This window comes from Lathamus discolor, chromosome 6 (assembly GCF_037157495.1).
Source record: "Lathamus discolor isolate bLatDis1 chromosome 6, bLatDis1.hap1, whole genome shotgun sequence".
NCBI lineage: Eukaryota > Metazoa > Chordata > Aves > Psittaciformes > Psittacidae > Lathamus > Lathamus discolor.
Genome location: NC_088889.1, coordinates 50,151,462 through 50,170,607, shown reverse-complemented (window position 1 = coordinate 50,170,607; position 19,146 = coordinate 50,151,462). Strand labels below are relative to the sequence as shown.

General features: G+C 42.3%; 1 protein-coding gene across 7 annotated transcripts in view; it reads right to left on the bottom strand.

The window, feature by feature from the left end:
* The window catches only part of SMOC1 (SPARC related modular calcium binding 1), a 137,301-nt gene that overhangs the window by 74,741 nt on the left and 43,414 nt on the right, over nucleotides 1-19,146 (bottom strand). For all 7 annotated transcript variants that reach the window (XM_065686785.1, XM_065686788.1, XM_065686790.1 and 4 more), the window contains exons 2-3: nucleotides 16,387-16,558; nucleotides 7,306-7,418 (exon numbers count right to left, since the gene is read on the bottom strand). In XM_065686785.1, the coding sequence (XP_065542857.1) occupies nucleotides 7,306-7,418; nucleotides 16,387-16,558 (285 nt within the window). The remainder of the gene's footprint in view (nucleotides 1-7,305; nucleotides 7,419-16,386; nucleotides 16,559-19,146) is intronic.

Genomic DNA, 19,146 nt, shown 5'->3' with positions numbered 1-19,146 from the left:
CTAATCTTACTCGTGTAATAGCAAGGTTTTTAAATGCTGTTATAATCAGAAGAGTAACCATGTAAAAGTGATACCTGTTTACTGCACAGATCTAATCTTCAGTTATTGAGTTAATTTTGGCTCTACCGAAACACATATTAGAAAAATATTTGACTTATTTTGGCTTTCAGTCTTCTAAAGCTAAGTATTGTGTCAGAGGAAATACATTATCAATTCTACATACAAAATAGGCTCAACTGCTAACCAAGTTGTAGCAACAGAACACCCATTACTGCTGGAAAGGCACGTGACAGGAGTTTGAGATCTCAAATTAACGTATGCCTGTCCAACAGCAGAACATTTTAAGTTACAAAATATGAACCCAGAAAAATAAAACCTACGCATCCTTTGGGATCTCTCAACACATTCCACATTAGCATCTGATCATGCAGGAGGACACCATTCCTATTTTTCAGCAAGGAGAGATATGTCATTTCAATTGTGCCTCAGCTGAAGGATTGATGCATGAGGGACAAACCTAACAAAAACTGCTCTATAACCACTGCCCAAATTACAAGAGTAGGAGCAGCTCTCCTACCCCCCCTGCCATTACAATGCATGAAATCAAACAGCACCTGACATACTAACCACTGGCCACATGAATAAACACCTGCTCTCACCCAGTCATATGAACACCAGCTCATTACAATATGAAAACATTAAAAGTGTAGTTACTGACAGACAACTCTGCCTCTTAACTTCCTGACAGAAAATGAAGCCACTGTTTGGTTTCTTCAGCATCTCACTGGGAATGTCAGAATCAACTTCCCAAGCAGTCCACAGTTGGAGCAAAGAGCAGCATCCCTTTACAGCCATTTGACAGAGGCTCAAGAGGTTTCTTTCCAAAAGAAACCAGAAATGGGAGAGAAATTGCTTGCACATGTGTGAGGAGGAAAACAGAGGCTTGAGAGCACCTTGGACAAGAACTGGGCTCAGTACAGGAACAAACTAGCTTTTCACTGCTGTTCAGATGAAGAGTTTGGTAACTGATTCCTATCCCATCACAGATCAGTCAAACATTTCCTGGCTTCTTCCATAATGGAGGCAGAAAAACATTCCTTCTATGAGAGAATTAAAAACACACCCAGTTTTTGAATGGCACTTCTGAGGGTGAGGGCAGACAGCAGAGCTACTGCCCCAACTTACAGCACAAGGCAAGGCTCCAAACCCTGACTGCACCCAGGTGTTCCTTGTACACACTGTAAAAAACAGCTGAACAATTGCTCCACGCCAGTAGATCATCTGGTCTGACCCAGAAACCTCAGCATCACACAGCAATTCTTTACTCATAGGATGGGTAGGGTTGGAAAGGACCTTAAAGATTATCCAGTTCCAAACCCCCTGCCATGGGCATGGACAACTTCCACTAGACCAGGTTGCTCAAAGCCCTGTCCAACCTGGCTCTGAACACTGCCAGGGATGGGGCAGCCACTGGGCAAACAAGCCTTTCCTTTGTTTGAGCCACTCATGCTCATCTAGAAAGTCCTCTGAACCTAAGTTAGTGTCACACAATTGACACACTGGCCTAACGGCTATCTATCGTAAGCAGCAATGCCTCTGTTGAGGCTTAAATGTCTTGCTGTACTGCTTGGACCCTGGATCTTGTCATACTTCCTGCTAGACTAAGAGTCAGCTGACTATTGTCAGAAGCCTGCCTTGCCTTTAGCAAAATTTTTCGGAGCTATGAATCAGTCTGCATCTTAAGTTTGAGCTTCTTTGGTACTGTAACCCCCTAAATCACTTTTGTCACTTTTTTCTGTTCCCTGCTCACATTTAATTCTTCCTAAATGATGTTGTGCAGACACATATTCCCAACAGGGCTTTATGCAGCAGCCACTTCCCTCAAGTCTATGCACCATTCAAGAAATGTTTGCTCTACAGGAATCTCATTATTCATACAACCAGGGAAAGAAGTGATTTGTGGCAAAGGAATCTTATCCATGGTCAAAGACATTCCCAACACACACTCTGGCACAGATACCATTTTTAGCTCAGGAGAGGGATCCCCAAGAGAAGGTCACTGCTTACACACACAGAATGCGACCCTTTAAAGTTAAGAATGACATTACATTGTCACTGTGCTTACGGACACCCACTCCTGCTTTAGGAATCTGTTTCTTTGCTCTTGACTTCTGGTACTTTGAAGAAATGCTGCATATAACCAACACTGCTAACTCCTTACCCATCCATGGGTTATCTTTAGCTCAATATACAAACAAGAAACACAGTAAGAGCTGCAGGAAGAAAGCCAAGTGCATATGCAGCAGACAAATCTGCAGAGAAATATTTGCAGAGAGCTCCAGCTACTGTTTTTTACAGAAGGGATGCCTTTTAATAATAAAAGAAAAAAAAAAAAAAAGCCAGAAGCACCTACTAATTAAAGCCCAGTTTCTTTATGAAGAAAGAGTTTCTTTAATCTATCAAGACAGACTGTGTTCTTTCATTCTGAAAGGAAAGGTTAAGTCCTTGAGAGCTTAGTATTGCTAGAGTATGAGCACTGAATAATGGAATAATACACAGCATCCAGGGAATGCGGGACATGTCTACACAGTGCCCTGCAGCACCATGCTGCATTAAGAAACAAGTTTGTAATTCTGCTCAGCGTCACGCTACACTAGCCAATGCAGAGGAACAGACTTGCATCATGTAGTCACACTGAAGGCTGAGAGGATTCCCCATGACTTTAGAAAGGGTTTGTTTGTCGAACTTAGGAGAAAACAGTACTTTGTGCATGCATTAGCATAGTATGGAATGAAACTACTGCTATGGAACATAATACAGATCACTCTTTCCAAGCAGACTTCTATGACCAGATGTGGGAGTGCTCTGGAAGCTATCTGATAACAGAAAATTGCTCTGACAAAGTCAGCCCTCTCACTGATCCCGTCAAAAGATGACAGGTGTAACTGGCGCACTTGCTCTAAGGGAAATCTCAGTGCTGCATCCTAATCGCGCCAGCAGCTACAGTTTTGAGTCCTAGACCTAAAGAAACTCTAAGAAACTGAGGACTTGCTCTCAGCCACTTGTATGCAGACTGGCAAGGAAAAGAATCCACAGCAAGACACAGCACAAAAAGCCCCACAAGATTACACCCCCAAAGCAGAGTTAATATTATTCATGTTCATATTAATCTGTCTGAAACAGATCCTGTTTAAAACCTCAGGAACCTTTTCTAAAAAACTGCTTGGGGGAAAACTACGAAGAATGCAAGTCTCTCTCAACCCATGGCAACAAGCCCAATGGCACTAGGCAGCAAAAGAAAGTGTGCAGATTACCCAATAGAGCCTGTTGTTTATGAAGAACAGATCACAGCAGGTTAAGTGCAGCATGGAAAGGGAATGGCATTTATGCAAAATACAGCATAACAGCAAAAAGGAGAGAGCAAGTCTTGGAAACAGAAACTGGTTTCAGTCACGTCAATTTTGCACAACAGTACATGACCTCAGTTTTATACAATTAATGAAATTACTCATATGAAACAAATATTATTATGTTGTGAACAACTCAAATTTCATTTTCATCTGAATCCTTATACTACCACAGACTAACTGCAGAGGCCTTTTGTTGTAGGAAGTAATATGCCCCTAAGACTGAAATATAAAGAATTAGCAGTTCCTCACATCTGCTCCCATTCAGTCATCCCATCATGCCTGTAATGCCACCACCTCTTCCATGCTGCAAATCCGTGCCACATTTTTAGGTGTGTCAGCAGTTTTTAAAAGGGATTTGATAAGATCTTTGTGATACACAAGCCCCCAGAATAATGGAAGCAGCACACATGGTGCACAGAAACAGTTATGAAAACCAGTGAATTGACAGGTGCTGCTCCTCTTCACGCAGCAAACAAAACCCATTATAACTAGCCATGCCTAGGAAAATTAGCCATCCAAGCATTCAGTGGCCACATTTCTTTTCAGACTAGACTTTATAGACAATGAAAAAAAGATTACACAATTGTTTAAGACACACACTATTACTCTCTAATGCAGGGTTTAATGCTAGACAGACCAAGGTCTTTGCCTCCAGGGCCTCCTCCCTTTCACCCTTGTTACCACATCCAACTGTTGGGTGTCAGAGCCAGTTGGCCTCCAGGGAAGTAGAGAGGGAGGAGATCAGGTGAGCATGGTGTCCCCATGCAGTACCTGCTGCCTGTCACAGAAGAGCAGAATAGTTACACTCTCTTCACCACCCAACAGACCCACCTGATTTGCAGTGGATCTGGCCCCGTATTCACACAGTTTGCTTGCAATCCCAGGAACTGGAAAGGGCGACTTGGGCTGCTTTCAGTGTTAATCCCTGGCAACTGCAATTCAGTTTCTAATCAAGAGGACAATGATAAAACAGAAAAGCAACAGCTCAATCTGGTTAAGACCAAGCAGCTTCTGTGATCATATAATTACAGCTACCAAATGAGGCTCCCAATACCGCATCTACAAGAAAGTTTAGCTCAAGAACTGAAAGCAAGTCATCCACATCTTGAGTGCGTGCTGCAATTACGACATTTGGCATTCTAAATATAAGGCAGGCATCTTTGTTTCCCCTATGATCAGAATTTTTCTTCTACCCAAATATTTCCTCCAATAGCAGTAACATAGAACGGGAGAAAGTTGTTTAAAAAATGCCTAGCCAACTCTACATACAAGGTATACCCTGAAGCATATGCATCTGCTTAGATTCTTGTTGGGATGGGGACTCAAGGTTGAAGAGTATAGTGTTTTTTTCTCCTAGAAACTTTGTTGAGAGATGCTGTTCTGTTCTGGACTTCCCAGCTAAGATTTCTGAGTTTGGATGGAGCAATTCTCTGGGTACTGAACCAGAATAAACTAATAACAGTTCAGAGCTGACTCTAGTAAGACCTTGAGGACTTCAAGAACTGGCCTACAGAGTTTCCCTGCAAAGCAGAACCTGGGTGAGCCAACTATCAGCACAAGAGATGCAGTACCCAGACCACCTTCACCAGATGAGTCCTATTCATGAGTCGCTGGAAGAAAAAACTGTTTAGACTGTTCACAAAAATTGTAATTTTTAGACATCCTTTTAAAATCAAAGCTTAATTAATTTGGACCAGAAGCCAAAGGAAATATTTGTCTCAAAGGCAGGCTGAAACCAGTTAGCTTCCTTGGAAGCTGTTTTTCATTCACATCTTATGCAGGGACAATGACCTTAAACTGCTACAATATAAATGATGAAGCTGGTTCCTGAGGTATATGGAACACAGGGTATTTTTACGATCCAAAGAATGATATGAATTTCAGCTAACTCCAGCTACAAAGGGATCTGAGGCTTCCTTCAGCATGCCAGGTAAAACAAAAGCATTTTAGTGTTCACAGATAGGACTGGATGAAGGAAGAATGTGAAATACTGCTTGGCTGCCAGCTGAAAACACAATTTTTGTAAGTAGTTTCATGCTGCCCCTCCACTGGCAAGCCACACTGGCCTGGGAATGTGCAGAAAAGAGGCCCAGCAACTGCTCCATAATCCAGACACAGGTACCAACCTTCCAAATAAACCTAAACCAGAGCTTTATCAACCGCACTCTCAGTCCAGCTTATTAGGTTAAAAGTTTCACCTGCACCTCCTACTTTACTCTTCAAGAGGTTGATGGACATGTGAGAGAGACACTGGAAAGTCAGCTTTCCTTCTCCCTTTTTTCTTGAACTATAAAGTTTAACATGGAACACTTAGTTGGCCCACTGTGCTAGGTTTTACAAGTATTCCCTCCAGTGCCAACATAACCTGAGCAGCTCTACACAAAAATCAAATTTCAACAACTGAAAATGTAGTTAGACTGCAAGAAGCTGCAACCACCTTCTTTCTTCTCCCCGCGATGGTCCACACTGTACACAAATATGATGCTGGTCCAAAAAAGTATGCAAAATTGGCAGGATGGATACAACTTCTTCCACTTCACCATTAAAAAACAAATAAAAAACACTCCCACACACCAGATAATGGGAGGGTAAGGCTGAGGAGGGGAATAAAATTTTTAGTGGGTTATCACAAGAACATAATCTTTCCTCTCCTCTTCCCCCAGGCATTGCAAAGTGTTTGAACCAATCCCAAGGCTTTTTGTCTCTCATCTTTTTGAAGTGAATATTGATTTTAATTTGGATTTTTTTTTTTTTTTTTTAAAGACTTTGCAAGCAATAACTAATGAATCCTAAAATTTCTCTGAGGCACCAGATCTCTAGAGCAGTCTTAGATACAGGGAGGTTAAGGAAAAAAAAAAGTCATGCGATTTACCCAAGTTCACAAAATAGAGGTCACGCGGGTTGCAGGAGTTTGGTTTTTGAGATGCCTGCCAAACTGAGCAGACAGTATACCTTTCCTACCCTTATATGCAAGGGAACTGCATACAAGCCATTTTTAACACCCAGTTCAGTTAGCACTAGGACGCTTCTCAATACGCTAGTGGTAACAGAACAAAGTATCACTCTTCACTTCTACCCTGCCTCAGCAAAACCTACCTTTCCTCTTAACTTCCTTAATGAGGGCTTTCTTTTTGCCATAACTACTTCAACTTATCTGGAATTCTGTGTAATTCTGTGTGACGCAAGACCTCTCCCAGTTCAACTGTTTCTGAAGGATGATCAGTGACCAGGACTGACTATTCATTTTTCACAGATTATTAAAGGCCAACAAACCATAAGCCTCTTCTCCTAGCCCTGCCTTAGATAATTGCTTCTCAAGAGAAGCAGCATTATGAGTCAGTCTACAATCTCAGGACATCATTCAGTTCCAGCAAGTGAACAGTGAAGAATCAAAAACACAAACAAAGCTGTCTCATCACCACTCTGCCAGACCCTCAGACCACAACAGGGCATAGAACAGGAAAGTGTCATCTGTCACTAACAAGTATCCTGCAGTGGTAAGAGGCTTAATAGACTACTCTTTTTTTTGGTGGGATAGACGAAACACAGGTAACAGCAAGAAAAGCTTGGTCCACCCTTCTCTGTGAGAGCCACAGCTCTCTTTGCAGCTCATCTTCAGAGAAAAATTGAACTCCCAGGCAACTTGGTTTTGTTTCTGTGCTACACTGGAGGTGGATACCATTACATATGTATGTCTTTTAAGATATGGTTTAAGATACGGTGACTGAATCAAAGCTTCCACTTGGTTGGACAAGTCCCCAGCTTTCAACACTTTCACCTGAGTAACTAAGTCAGACAGTGTGGACTCATGATGCTGCCATCACTTGGCTCATGCTTTAACAGTGAACCTGCTGCAGCCACTGGGAGTCTGGCTGAAGGAAGCCAGTAATTTTACCTGTGTGAATGATCCGTCCTCATTGCATTCTGGGATGAAGACTGCTTCCTGGGGCTTCTTCGCCTGTTCCAGTGCTTGAGTTCTCTCTAAGCGACACTTACTTTGGCCAGCATCTACAAAAAGAGAAGCAAAACTCACTTAGATTGCAAACACTATTTGGCCTCTTCAAAAGCTACCAGATGCAACACACAGATGCTGGCTTAAAGAAAAACCAAAATAACAGATATAAGGCATTAAGGACCATCACCTGCACACTTAGTGAGGAGTTAGCACTCATGATCCCAAAGACAAATATGAACCTAGACAATCAAACTATGAGCCACTTATTAAAAAGCTAATTTCCCAGTTAACAGTCTTTATGGTCATGCAAGGGGTCTGGAAGCTTCTTCCAACAAGTGCTGGAGCAGGGTGCCCACACAGTAAAAGGCCTTCCTGGAGGGAGTTGTATTTACAGTAATATTAGCAGCCTGAAACTTGATGGCTGAGTATAAACCAAGTAATTCAGGCCCAGAAGTGAGCAATGTGGAAGAAGGGATGGCCCCAGCAAAGCTTCTTCTCTGAGCAACTCCCTCAGTAGGTTACTAAAATAACCAGCCACCCATCTGAACTTCCACCTTTGTGCGCTTCAGATAAGGTTGATATGTCATTGCCTGTGCATTTCTGAAGCCCAGCTTCTACCTCTAGTCCCAGTGCTCACAGACAGGTGTGCATTATACTTTCTCGTATCAGTTACTCACTTTGCTGCCAAGAAAAAAACATTGCTGTGTAAGCAGAGCTTGAAAGACTTAAGATCTCAGCTCTGCACTTATTTCAGATGATGGCAGCAGGTAGCATGACCTTAAACCCTTCCAGGTCCAGCTCACTGTTACAGAGTATAAACCCAGATAAGTCTAACACTGATAATTGATGGGTCAAAAAGGACAGTTCTGCCCTCCATAGATACAGATTGACTCAGTGTTTACATTTAAAAACATGATGTCTCACCTTATTGCTGTTCAGTCTAGAAAGAGAAGAAAAACAGCAAACATCTGGTTCCAAGAGAATCTGACACAGGGACTAGCACCTTCTTTGTTTTCCCATGAATCCACTGGCTGAAAGATTTTTCAGTGCAGAAACTGCAAACTCTGATCATCAGAATCTTTCAGCAGCACTATATAAAGTGATCAAGGTTGAATCCCCATTTTATCAGGCACAGAAACCACATTGGTTATCAAAAATAGTTCCACTGTATCCTTGAAGATCCCATATTCTGCTTCACATAGATTTCAACAACAGAAACACTAATACCAGCACTGAATTAGAAAGCCAGTCTGGGTTCTCAGATCAACTGAATTCACATTGCATGGCAATGGAAGTGATCTCCATCTAACCACATCTAGATGCAGAAATCAATGACAATGCTGTAAATAGTTTTGATAAAGACAATGACCAAAGCTTTCAAGCTGAGAACTTTATTTACACAACTGATGATTAAAGAGAGTAAGTTTCCACTTTGCCAACACAGTTGCATTTTAAACACATCACATTACTCCCCAGAAAGGATTTCACAAATCTTCTTAAATTATGGAAATCAAACCCTCCTCTTTGGAAAAAGTAATTCACAGTAATAGTGTTCAGAAAAAAATCCTGTAGCTTAGGCACTGGGTTACAAAGTAAGAGTGCCTGCATCAACTCTATCACTGACCCACTGAGTGACTGTAAGTCAGTCACCTCACCTCCCTATAGCCTGGTGTCCCTTCTGATCTTATGTCACTCATCTTTGGGCTGTAATTTGTTTGTGGGGTGCTTGCACAATACCCTTAGCACATGGAGCTTTGATCTCAAGTGGACCTATTAGGAGCTTGCATAAAGAGCAAGACTGTTACTCACAGAATGTAAAGACTTCCTTGAACAAAATTTCCACTGAATTTAGAGAAGCAGTACTTGTTTTTCTAATTAACCATAATATAACCTCTAAGCTGCAATTTCCTTTCTTCCCCCCGCCTGCCAAAGTGACCAGATGATCAGACCTTGTTTGCACAACTCTGCTGGAGAATGGTCCTGCCAGCAGTACTGACCCTTCCAATACATGTTTGTTCTTTCAGCTGAAAAGGAAGCACCGGCAATGCTGTTAATGGGAACACCGATCCACCTGCAGATCTCCTGCTTGAGCTTAGGAGTCTAATCTTGCTTGGCATGACACAGGACATTATTACAAAACCAGATGGTGCAGCTGCACCTTCTGTTTTATAGCTAGCTGTCTGGCTAAAAACACCAAGTTTTGCATCACAGGAGACAACTAAGTAGCAAAAAATCAGCATTTTAGCACTAAATTATGCAGATCTGCACATATAAAGAGTGGAGGGGAAAGAGTTGCAAATTTCTCACATGACAATCAAAGCACAGATTCACAAATGAAACTGTGTTTCTGGTCTCTCCATCCAAGGATACAGGACCGCAGACAGGCATATCTGGTTCCTCTCCAACATAAAACAGAAGCATAAAGCATTTCCACATAGCATTTACTTTAGTGCTGGCACACTCACAACTACATGACTGAAAATGGATGTTTCACCACATAGCTTGTAAGAATAATCATTTTGTGGTATCCCCTGTAGTACAAATACATTAAGAGCCCAGGCAGAAGGGAGACCAACTCTGATCCTTGTCCAGTTTGTCTAAGGAGCAGACAAACATAACACAATCAAGCCCTTATATAAGAAAAGGATAATATAAACATGTTGCCGCTATGTCACTTCTAGCAATTTTAACTGGCCTTTTAGATTGAACTCCCTACTAGCACCCAGTAGACCACACCAGGTAGCACACAACCACCACAGCACAGCATTTAAGAGCTCATCATTGTTGCAGCATCCTCATTTGCAACTCAACCCTTGACTCAAGTCATGTCTTCACAAACTGCTGCTGCAGTGCAGAGAAGACAGACAAGTTTTCTCCTGTTCATGAACACTCAGCCCTGATTACTTCTCCCATCCTCTGTCATTGATTTCCAAAGGTCATGCCAGTCCTTTTACAGCCTTGACTTGGATCAACCACCTGGCTAGAGAGGTGTGTGCATACCGCTATCTTTTTTGCCTGTCATTTCACAGTTCAGTTCCAGTAAAAACAGTGCCTGTAATATCAACATTCACCAGCTTGTTTTTAAAGGACTGTCAGTCCTTTGTTTCCTCACTCCACAGGCTGGTATTTTTATAATGTTTGCATCAACATGTGATTTCAGTGGGATGACTTCACCTTGCTATTTTTGCTATGTTAATTAGAAAATGTAAAATATTACATAAGTGCCAAGTATTGAAAAGTAGCTGCCAAATGGGTCACCCCAAATAAGATGTATTACAAATTTTACTAAAGCCTGATGTTATGATGTAGATTCACAAACCCTATTCTGCATTCCAGTTGTTTATCTGAGTGTTTCAGCACTCTTTTTTACCTCTTAAAAATGTTCTGTGGAGTACCAAACTCCAAGCTTATAAAACAGAATGGCATTAATGCAATCAGTTTCACAGTCCAGGCAGACTAAATAGGACTTTCTCCCCTCCCTTACATAAGGTGAAAAACCAAAAGAGAATAAGGTTTTTTTTCCAAAGCAGAGCTGTTTAATAATTTGACTTCTGATATCTTCAAACTTAGGACAGACTTACTATAGCTCAGAAAGCTGCCTTTTAGAGACTAATCGTTCACAGGTTGGTAGCTGGCAACTAGGAGACTGTGAACTACAAGTGACAGTTTTGACATCTGTGGCCTAATCTGCAGAACGCAGGTGCACATAGTTTTGGATTTTGCAATGAAGTTGGCTGGTTACCATAGCTAATCCTATCCATTAACAGTTTATTCAAATGAGACCACCATGTCCCTCATAATATACAGAGCACACTCCTGAACAGGCCCCAAGAATTCCAGCATCCTCTCTTCAACAGGAAGAGACCGTTTTGACACAGCACACCATGGTATAATGGCCCAAGCCACTGTCCATCATATTTGAAAAATCATGGCAGTCAGGTGAAGTTCCCAACGACTGGAAAAAGGGAAATATAACCCCGTTTTCAAGAAGGGGAAAATGGAAGACCCGGAGAATCACAGACCAGTCAGTCTCACCTCTGTGCCTGGCAAAATCTTGGAGCACATTCTCCTGGAAGGCATGCTAAGGCACATGAAAAACAACAAGGTGCTTGGTGACAGCCAGCATGGCTTCACTAAGAGGAAATCCTGCCTGACCAATCTGGTGGCCTTCTGTGATGGGGCTACAGAACTGATGGACAGGGGTAGAGCAGTTGATGTCATCTACCTGGACTTGTGCAAAGCGTCTGACACTGTCCCACACGACATCCTTGTCTCTAAATTGGAGAGATATCAATTCGACGGATGGACCACTCAGTGGATAAAGAACTGGCTGGATGGCCGCACACAAAGAGTTGTGATCAATGGCTCAATGTCCGGCTGGAGACCAGTAACGAGTGGTGTCCCTCAGGAATCGGTGTTGGGACCAGTCTTGTTTAACATCTTCGTCGCTGACATGGACAGTGGGATTGAGTGCACCCTCAGCAAGTTTGCTGATGACACCAAGCTGTGTGGTTTGGTTGATACACTGGAGGGAAAGGATGCCATCCAGAGGGACCTTGACACGCTTGTGAGGTGGGCTGATGCCAACCTCATGAAGTTCAACCATGACAAGTACGAGGTCCCACACCTGGGTCAGAGCAATCCCAGGCACAGCTACAGGTTGGGCAAAGAAGAGATTCAGAGTAGCCCTGAGGAGAAGGACTTGGGGTGTCGGTCAATGAAAAAATGAACATGAGTCAGCTTCAGTGTGTGGTCGCAGCCCAGAAAGCCAACCGTATCCTGGGCTGCATCAAAAGGAGCGTGACCAGCAGGTCAAAGGAGGTGATCCTGCCCCTCTACTCTGCTCTCGTGAGACCTCACCTGGAGTATTGTGTGCAGTTCTGGTGTCCTCAGCATAAAAAGGACATGGAACTGTTGGAACAAGTCCAGAGGAGGGCCACAAGGATGATCAGGGGACTGGAGCACCTCCCGTATGAAGATAGGCTGAGAAAGTTGGGGCTGTTCAGCCTGGAGAAGAGAAGGCTGCGTGGAGACCTCATAGCAGCCTTCCAGCATCTGAAGGGGGCCTATAGGGATGCTGGGGAGGGACTCTTCATTAGTGACTGTAGTGACAGGATAAGGGGTAATCGGTTCAAACTTAAACAGGGGAAGTTTAGATTGGATATAAGGAGGAAGTTCTTTCCTGTCAGGGTGGTGAGGCACTGGAATGGGTTGCCCAGGGAAGTTGTGAATGCTCCACCCTTGGCAGTGTTCGAGGCCAGGCTGGACGAAGCCTTGGGTGAGATGGTTTAGTGTGAGGTGTCCCTGCCCATGGCAGGGGTGTTGAAACTAGATGATCTTGAGGTCCTTTCCAACCCTAACTATTCTATGATTCTGTGATTCTATTCTATAGTAAAACTTCTGCAGGTATCCACATAACACCAGCAGCAAATCTTTATGATGCAATCACAAAAACCTAGATATTTAATTTTAATTCTACTTTGTCTTTATCAAAAGCTGAAAGGGCAAAAATTGATCCAAACAGCTTTTGAACTTTTTCTAATTCCATTAGGTAGCGGTCTCGCATACAGGCCAGGTCCCCCCAAGCCACGAAGCAGCCCAGCTACACTGCAGTCAGCATCTTCACACCTATTTGCTCCAGCCAGTGGTCTGCGTCTTTACAAAAAAAGAGGTAAAAATGGAACCTGAGCAAACTACAAAAACATGCCCATCTGTCCCACAGGGTGTCATTCTCCACTCTCCCATGGTTTTCCACTTCATTTCTGACAAGTCTTATGCATAGAGTCTCAAACTTCCTTCCATGCTGACATGCTTTTCTCCTTCTTTGATACCCACATACTATTTCTACTGCAGAGTTCCCCACCTCATTTAGCACGCTCCTAAAAACACTCCTAAATTTGCAAAGTGACTGAAATTGACATTTCAGATTTTGTTGATTAACTACTGCCAAGGAGGGACCCACTTCATTCTCCCCTGACTAGGAATAAGCAAGTTAAACCACATGGATCTACCAAGTAAACTAAAAAGAAAGTGATTTCAAAATATCATCTCCTGTCCAAAGAGAACAGTACATAGAGGGGAAAGATTACCTTTCAACACACCATCAGTAGTCAGGAGACACTTCTTTCCAGGATATTAGCCAAAGGCTGTGTCCATTCAGGTGCCCATGTGACTTGTGATCAAAGAACAAGCTCTATACCAGCAGCCCTTCAAAACCAGCATTATAAATCTAAAGGGAAGCTTTCAGATCACTCCCTCTCCCTTTCTTAATTAAATAGGTCAAACAAATCCCTAGAAAACAACCAGTTAACATAAAACTTAAATGTGTTTTAAGCCACACATATGAAACACACCCTAACAGTCACTGCATAATCTTAACAACTTGCCAGTAGTCATTTAACAAGTATTTGTCATTCATCCCTGCAAAGTTTTGAGGCAGAACTCTTATTTGACATCAGATCTTAAGATGCCTGCTGACAAAAGATCCAGGTAGGAGTGCTTGGCTGTGCTGTTTAATGCACAGCTACACCATCTGGAACTGTTCCCTGGAATCTCATCAATGAGGCTCCATTTGTCATGGATGCCATAGTTTGATAATTTTAAGCTACTCCCGACTTCCAGCCCTTTCTGATGGGTGAGCGAGGGTTCGGAGAGAGTTCAGATAATTTGGCACTGAAGGAATTTCATTGAAAAGCACATAAGGAAGCTAGCAAGGAGCAAGAGCTGTATAAGAGTTATAGTTCCCAGAGGGCTAGCAAGATTTCATCTTTAAAGGTCCTTGGCTTCTTGAGAGAGAGCAGAGAGCTCAGTTGAATCAAAAAGGTTCTGTTCTCACTATGGAAACTATTCTGCTTGCCTTGGCAGAAGTACAGTTCAAGTTATCAGCATATGAAATTGAAAACCTATAGTAATATGGAGTGTAGGACTACGCCTTGCTGTACACAACATACTTCCTCTTTTCCTTATGTTGGTTACCTGTTCCCATCCACCCCAAAAAGGAAGCACAATTTAAAATTTCTCATTTCATAAGGATAAGTTCCTGGATACAGTACCTATCACAACTGCATGTGGCTGGACTCGATGGCCCACAGGACCCCTTCCAGTTCTATGGGAGTTGCTCTACAGAGCATCTTTGTCACAGAAGGAATGAAAGCTGTTCAGGGTAAGGCTGGTGCCCTACTGCAGTAGTGGAAAAACCTAGAACACTGCTGGTGATACCTTCCTTTGTGTGAGTACAAGATACAGACCTGGCCAACTGCCTGTAGTTAGGCACACCTGTCTTGCGACTGTATTTGCCAAGAACAGTCATCTTATGTGCAATTAGAGGTCATACTCCTAACGCCTTTCAATAGCAGCACACATGGAAATGACCAGCAAGATTAAACTTGAATGTGACAACATAATCTTACTTCCCAGGGATTCACGGGAGTGTTAATGGGTTAAAAGCAAGATCTGAAGTTATCAAACACTGCCACATTATTAGGCACTGTACAGTACCACATGGCAAAAGGAAAAGAGGAAAGGAAAATGTATTTTCCGCTAAACATTTCAGTTGTGTCCGAGAACACAGAAATGAAAGTATACTTTATGTGTGCGTAAGACAAAGTCTTTAATTACTTCTCTGGGACTCTTTGCAATCATGATATACAGTGGGCTGTGTAGTTCAGCAATCAACACTTTCTCCACTTCCAGAAACGATGCTTTTGCATACGGATGTACCATATTTCAGATCCCATGTTTTAAGTGACTGAACAGTGCCTTTTTTATGCCAGTATCAGCCGTGAAATTGCTTATCTAAGACACTCTTCTCAAGTGATAAAAGCAAAAGTAAGACTCCCACCCTACCATTTCTTACTATGATACTCAAAAATACATCACTTGCAACAGTCCAACTGTTTCTTGGACCCTGCGAAGAAAGCTTCTGGGCTTCCAGTATTCAGAAAGCAGCATGATACAAAGGTCCTTTTCTAAGGATTATATTATTAGTACTATTATATAGCTAAGGGAGAGAAGCTGCAACAAAGCAACCTAGCAGTGGTGAGTAAAAAAAAAAAAAAAAGAATAAAAATCATACAAGCAAGCTTCACCCCCCCCAAAAAAAAAAAAAACAAAAAAACCCCAAAAAAACTATCTAAAAAAGAGAGCAATATATGAGGTCATGCTCATAACTCACCTAAACTATAAAGCTTTGTCAATACATTGAAAAGGGATTTTCATTCTAGAACAAGTAATTCTGACAAAGATATATTTTTATAACAGTAAAAAAGCCTTCATAAACAAAAGCCAGGCTTCAACACATGCCTGCTTATACTTCCACAGGGATTTAATGAGTTTCTCCTGTCACTTTAACCAATTGCTAAAAACATCTGTGCCATCTGCCCTCTGAGTCAATTGTGCTCCCAGAAAATGCACTCAACTTGATTTTTCACTTCACTGCAGAAGCAAACCATTTGTGTGACAAAACACCAATATTCCTTTAAGAAGTTTCAACTTCATCTTTAGACTATGCTGAAGAGCTGAATTGAGAGAGAAACAGTATTTTCATATTTAAAAAGCTATGTAACAGCAAACAGGAAAAAAAGACTACATAAAACCTTACATGAATTGTGTCTTTTCAACTAGTGCAGTACAGAAAGGCTGTGTGTATCTGAAAATAGAGTAGACAACTAATGTGCATGGCTTCCCATTCCGTATTCCTGTCACTCAGAGGTATCTTAGCTCCACACTGGCATAGGTAGCATGGAAGATCTTTTTTCAGGATGTGATTTTTCGTTTCCATGGCCAGCTCCTTCTGCTCTGCAGACATATATTTCAGCCCTTTTCCAGTGACATCTGGCTTTTTTGCCTTTTCTCATTCCTGCCACCTAAGCCCAGATTCAGATACCCATGCTCACATGAATGCACAATTTCAATCAGATTAAGTCACAGAGCATGGAACTAAACTCAAGGGTCTAAGAATCCTGTTTCTTATGAGATAGGACTTCCCATTCTTCCCCTCCAAAGCACCTGAAATCCACCTACCTTTGCACCGGCCACGATGTGTCACGCTCAGACTTGACTCCCGGCATTTGGCTCTCTGGTAGTCACACATTGACTCATATGTTCTGCCATCAGAGGCACAGAGGGGTTTGGACTGGGACCTGGAGCAATGCAGGTTACACTGAGGGTCTCTGTCACGGTCACTTATTAGAAACTGCAGGAATTGAAAAAAAGGAGGGAGAGAGGAAAACAAAAAATATTGCTTTGTTTGGTTTCCTAAAACAGAGCACAGTGTATTTTGGTTTTATGACAATAGCAATATGGGCTATAACACAGTTAAAGCTGCCTACCAAAGCTGACTTTGCCTGAAGGGAACTCTAAATGAAACACGTACATCTTTAAAAAAAATAAAAAAATAAAAAAATAAAAAAATTAAGGGTCTTTGCCATTCCATTTTCTTTAATGGAACGGAAACATTACTCACTCTGCCTCACCTCTGAAAACATAAGATGTGCAAAGCCAAATACAGCCCACACGGGAAGGGCAATACTGAGTCACAACAGCCCAGCTTGCCCAGTGCCCTGCCGCAAACAGTATCTGGTACCAGCCAATTTTAGTCAGAGGCATAAGAAACTTATCACCAAGGAACCCAAATAACTTATCAAGATTGGCCTTGGTAGTTAAACCATGAATGTGGCCAGCTTTATATCACAAGTCATTTGTTTTTAAAGCATTACTTACGTCATCTGTGGATACCACCTGCAACAGCATACCTTGCACACTTCCAAAGCCATGTTTTGTTCCTTCCCAACAACATTCTGCCTGGCTGGCAATTGCATTGTATGCATCCCACAGTCTAATTGCACACCAAGTGAAAAGCCATTTCTTTTCGGAAGTCTGAATTTGTCATCTTTCTGAATAAGTCTTTTCCCGAACATTCACTTCAGATGCAGCCTATTTTGTGTAAATGTAGCACTCTTCTTGACAATCTATCAATGTGAACAACTCCAGTCTCCCAATTCCTTGCCCAGAATCCTTCCTCTCTGCATTCTCTGAAGACGGCGTGGCTTCTGCCTCATCTTCTGGAGATGGGGAAACCCACAATGAACATGAATACATTTCCATTCCACTTGTTCCCTACAAATCCCAACATCTGGCAGTAGTTTACTGTTGTACTAAGGATACAACAGTAAACTACTGCCTGTAAGGACACCCAGGTCTCTTTCCTAAGTTCATACTGTCTTCCTGAGGACCCTGACTGCTAGCCTTCTTCCCATAACCATCGGTATAGAGGTTTGGCAGGACACAATAGCAACAGCCCTTTTCATTTCCCATGCTACCCTATTCAGTGGTTAATCAGTCAGACCTTTAACTGTTACCCAAACCCAACCACCCGCTCACAGAAAGATTTCAGGAGACTCTTGAAACAAGTCCTATGAGGATTAAGCAAAGAAAAGGGAAGTTAAACCGGCTTTGCATATCCCCCTACCAAGCTCCCATTTCTTAAGCCTCTCTCAAGCCTGGGGGGACCAGAGTTGCTCTCTAACACACCAATATTGCTGTCAAAGCCATTAGGAGCTCAGCAGCTTGGAGCTGGCTGGCAAGTGGGCACTGACTGACACCCTGCCTGCATGCACAAAGCCACGGCTCTCCAAGTGTGTTGATAGCTGGATGCCTTACAGGGAAGTGTGAGTCATTGCCATAATCACCTTGGTGTTACAGTTGCCTACAAAGCTGTCTGCTCTATGCTTTGAGGTTAAAACTGTTGAAAAAACATTGCCTGAAGCCTAGTTTGGGTTGGTTTTTAACCACTCCAAGAACATGCATCTCTGAAATTTGTTTTTTGACATTTAAAAGAAGATTCTTCACCCCTTTTCTCTCACCACTTAAATGAGATGAAAAACAATTGAGAAATTGCGCATTTTCGTACAAAAACATATTAGGTCTGTACTGCTGGATCTTTTGAAGACTCATGCATTACTAAAAGCCCTATTTAAACATGACAGCTGGGAAAAGTAAGCAAGGTCTGCATTTGTTTTACTTTCGGTGGGGCAATCTTTCTTAAAAATATCTCATCTGTCAGACTTGCCAAAATTTGTAGCAGCACAGAGTTTTAAAAACGTTTTTTGTTCCTTTTCTGCAACACTTTCTATAACCTGGCAACACCTGTTCCAAATGGGAAATTGGAAAATTTAAACCTGAAGGCAATTTTAAATGGTTTATAGAGACCTGGACTAGACTATAAAAACACTGTAAAACTGGACCAGATTTTTGCCCAGTTCTTGTCAGGGGTTGGACTATCACAAGCGAGGTTGGAATTGCTCTGGCTAAAGTAGTGTCTTTCTGTAGCCCCTGAGGTGCAAAGCTCACCAGTGACACTAAACATACAGCAAAAAGCAGCAGACCGAAGATGCTGAAGCTTCCTCCAAGCATGTGATGTCAGAGACCCTGAAAGACTTGCAAGGCTTTTCAGCTCTCTGTATAAACAGGCTTTAAAAGCAGTGCTGCCCAACAGTACAGTATGGTGCACATACAGCCATTAAGTATCCACTTAAACACAGAAGCCATTCTGGTTTAGAAGGAACGCATGCATTTGCCATTTATCGTAACTTTGAGGGCTCGAGATACTGGCATGATTTCTTTTTGCAAATTCCTTGTGTCAGAAGGGAGCTCCAAAGACAGGAGTCGTCCAGAGGCGCACTGAAAAAGCGAGACTATTGGTTCCTAACATCGAACCACATTACAGACTCACTGAAAACTCTGCTTCTATCATGAAAACTCACCTAAGCCTTCTACAGCCTG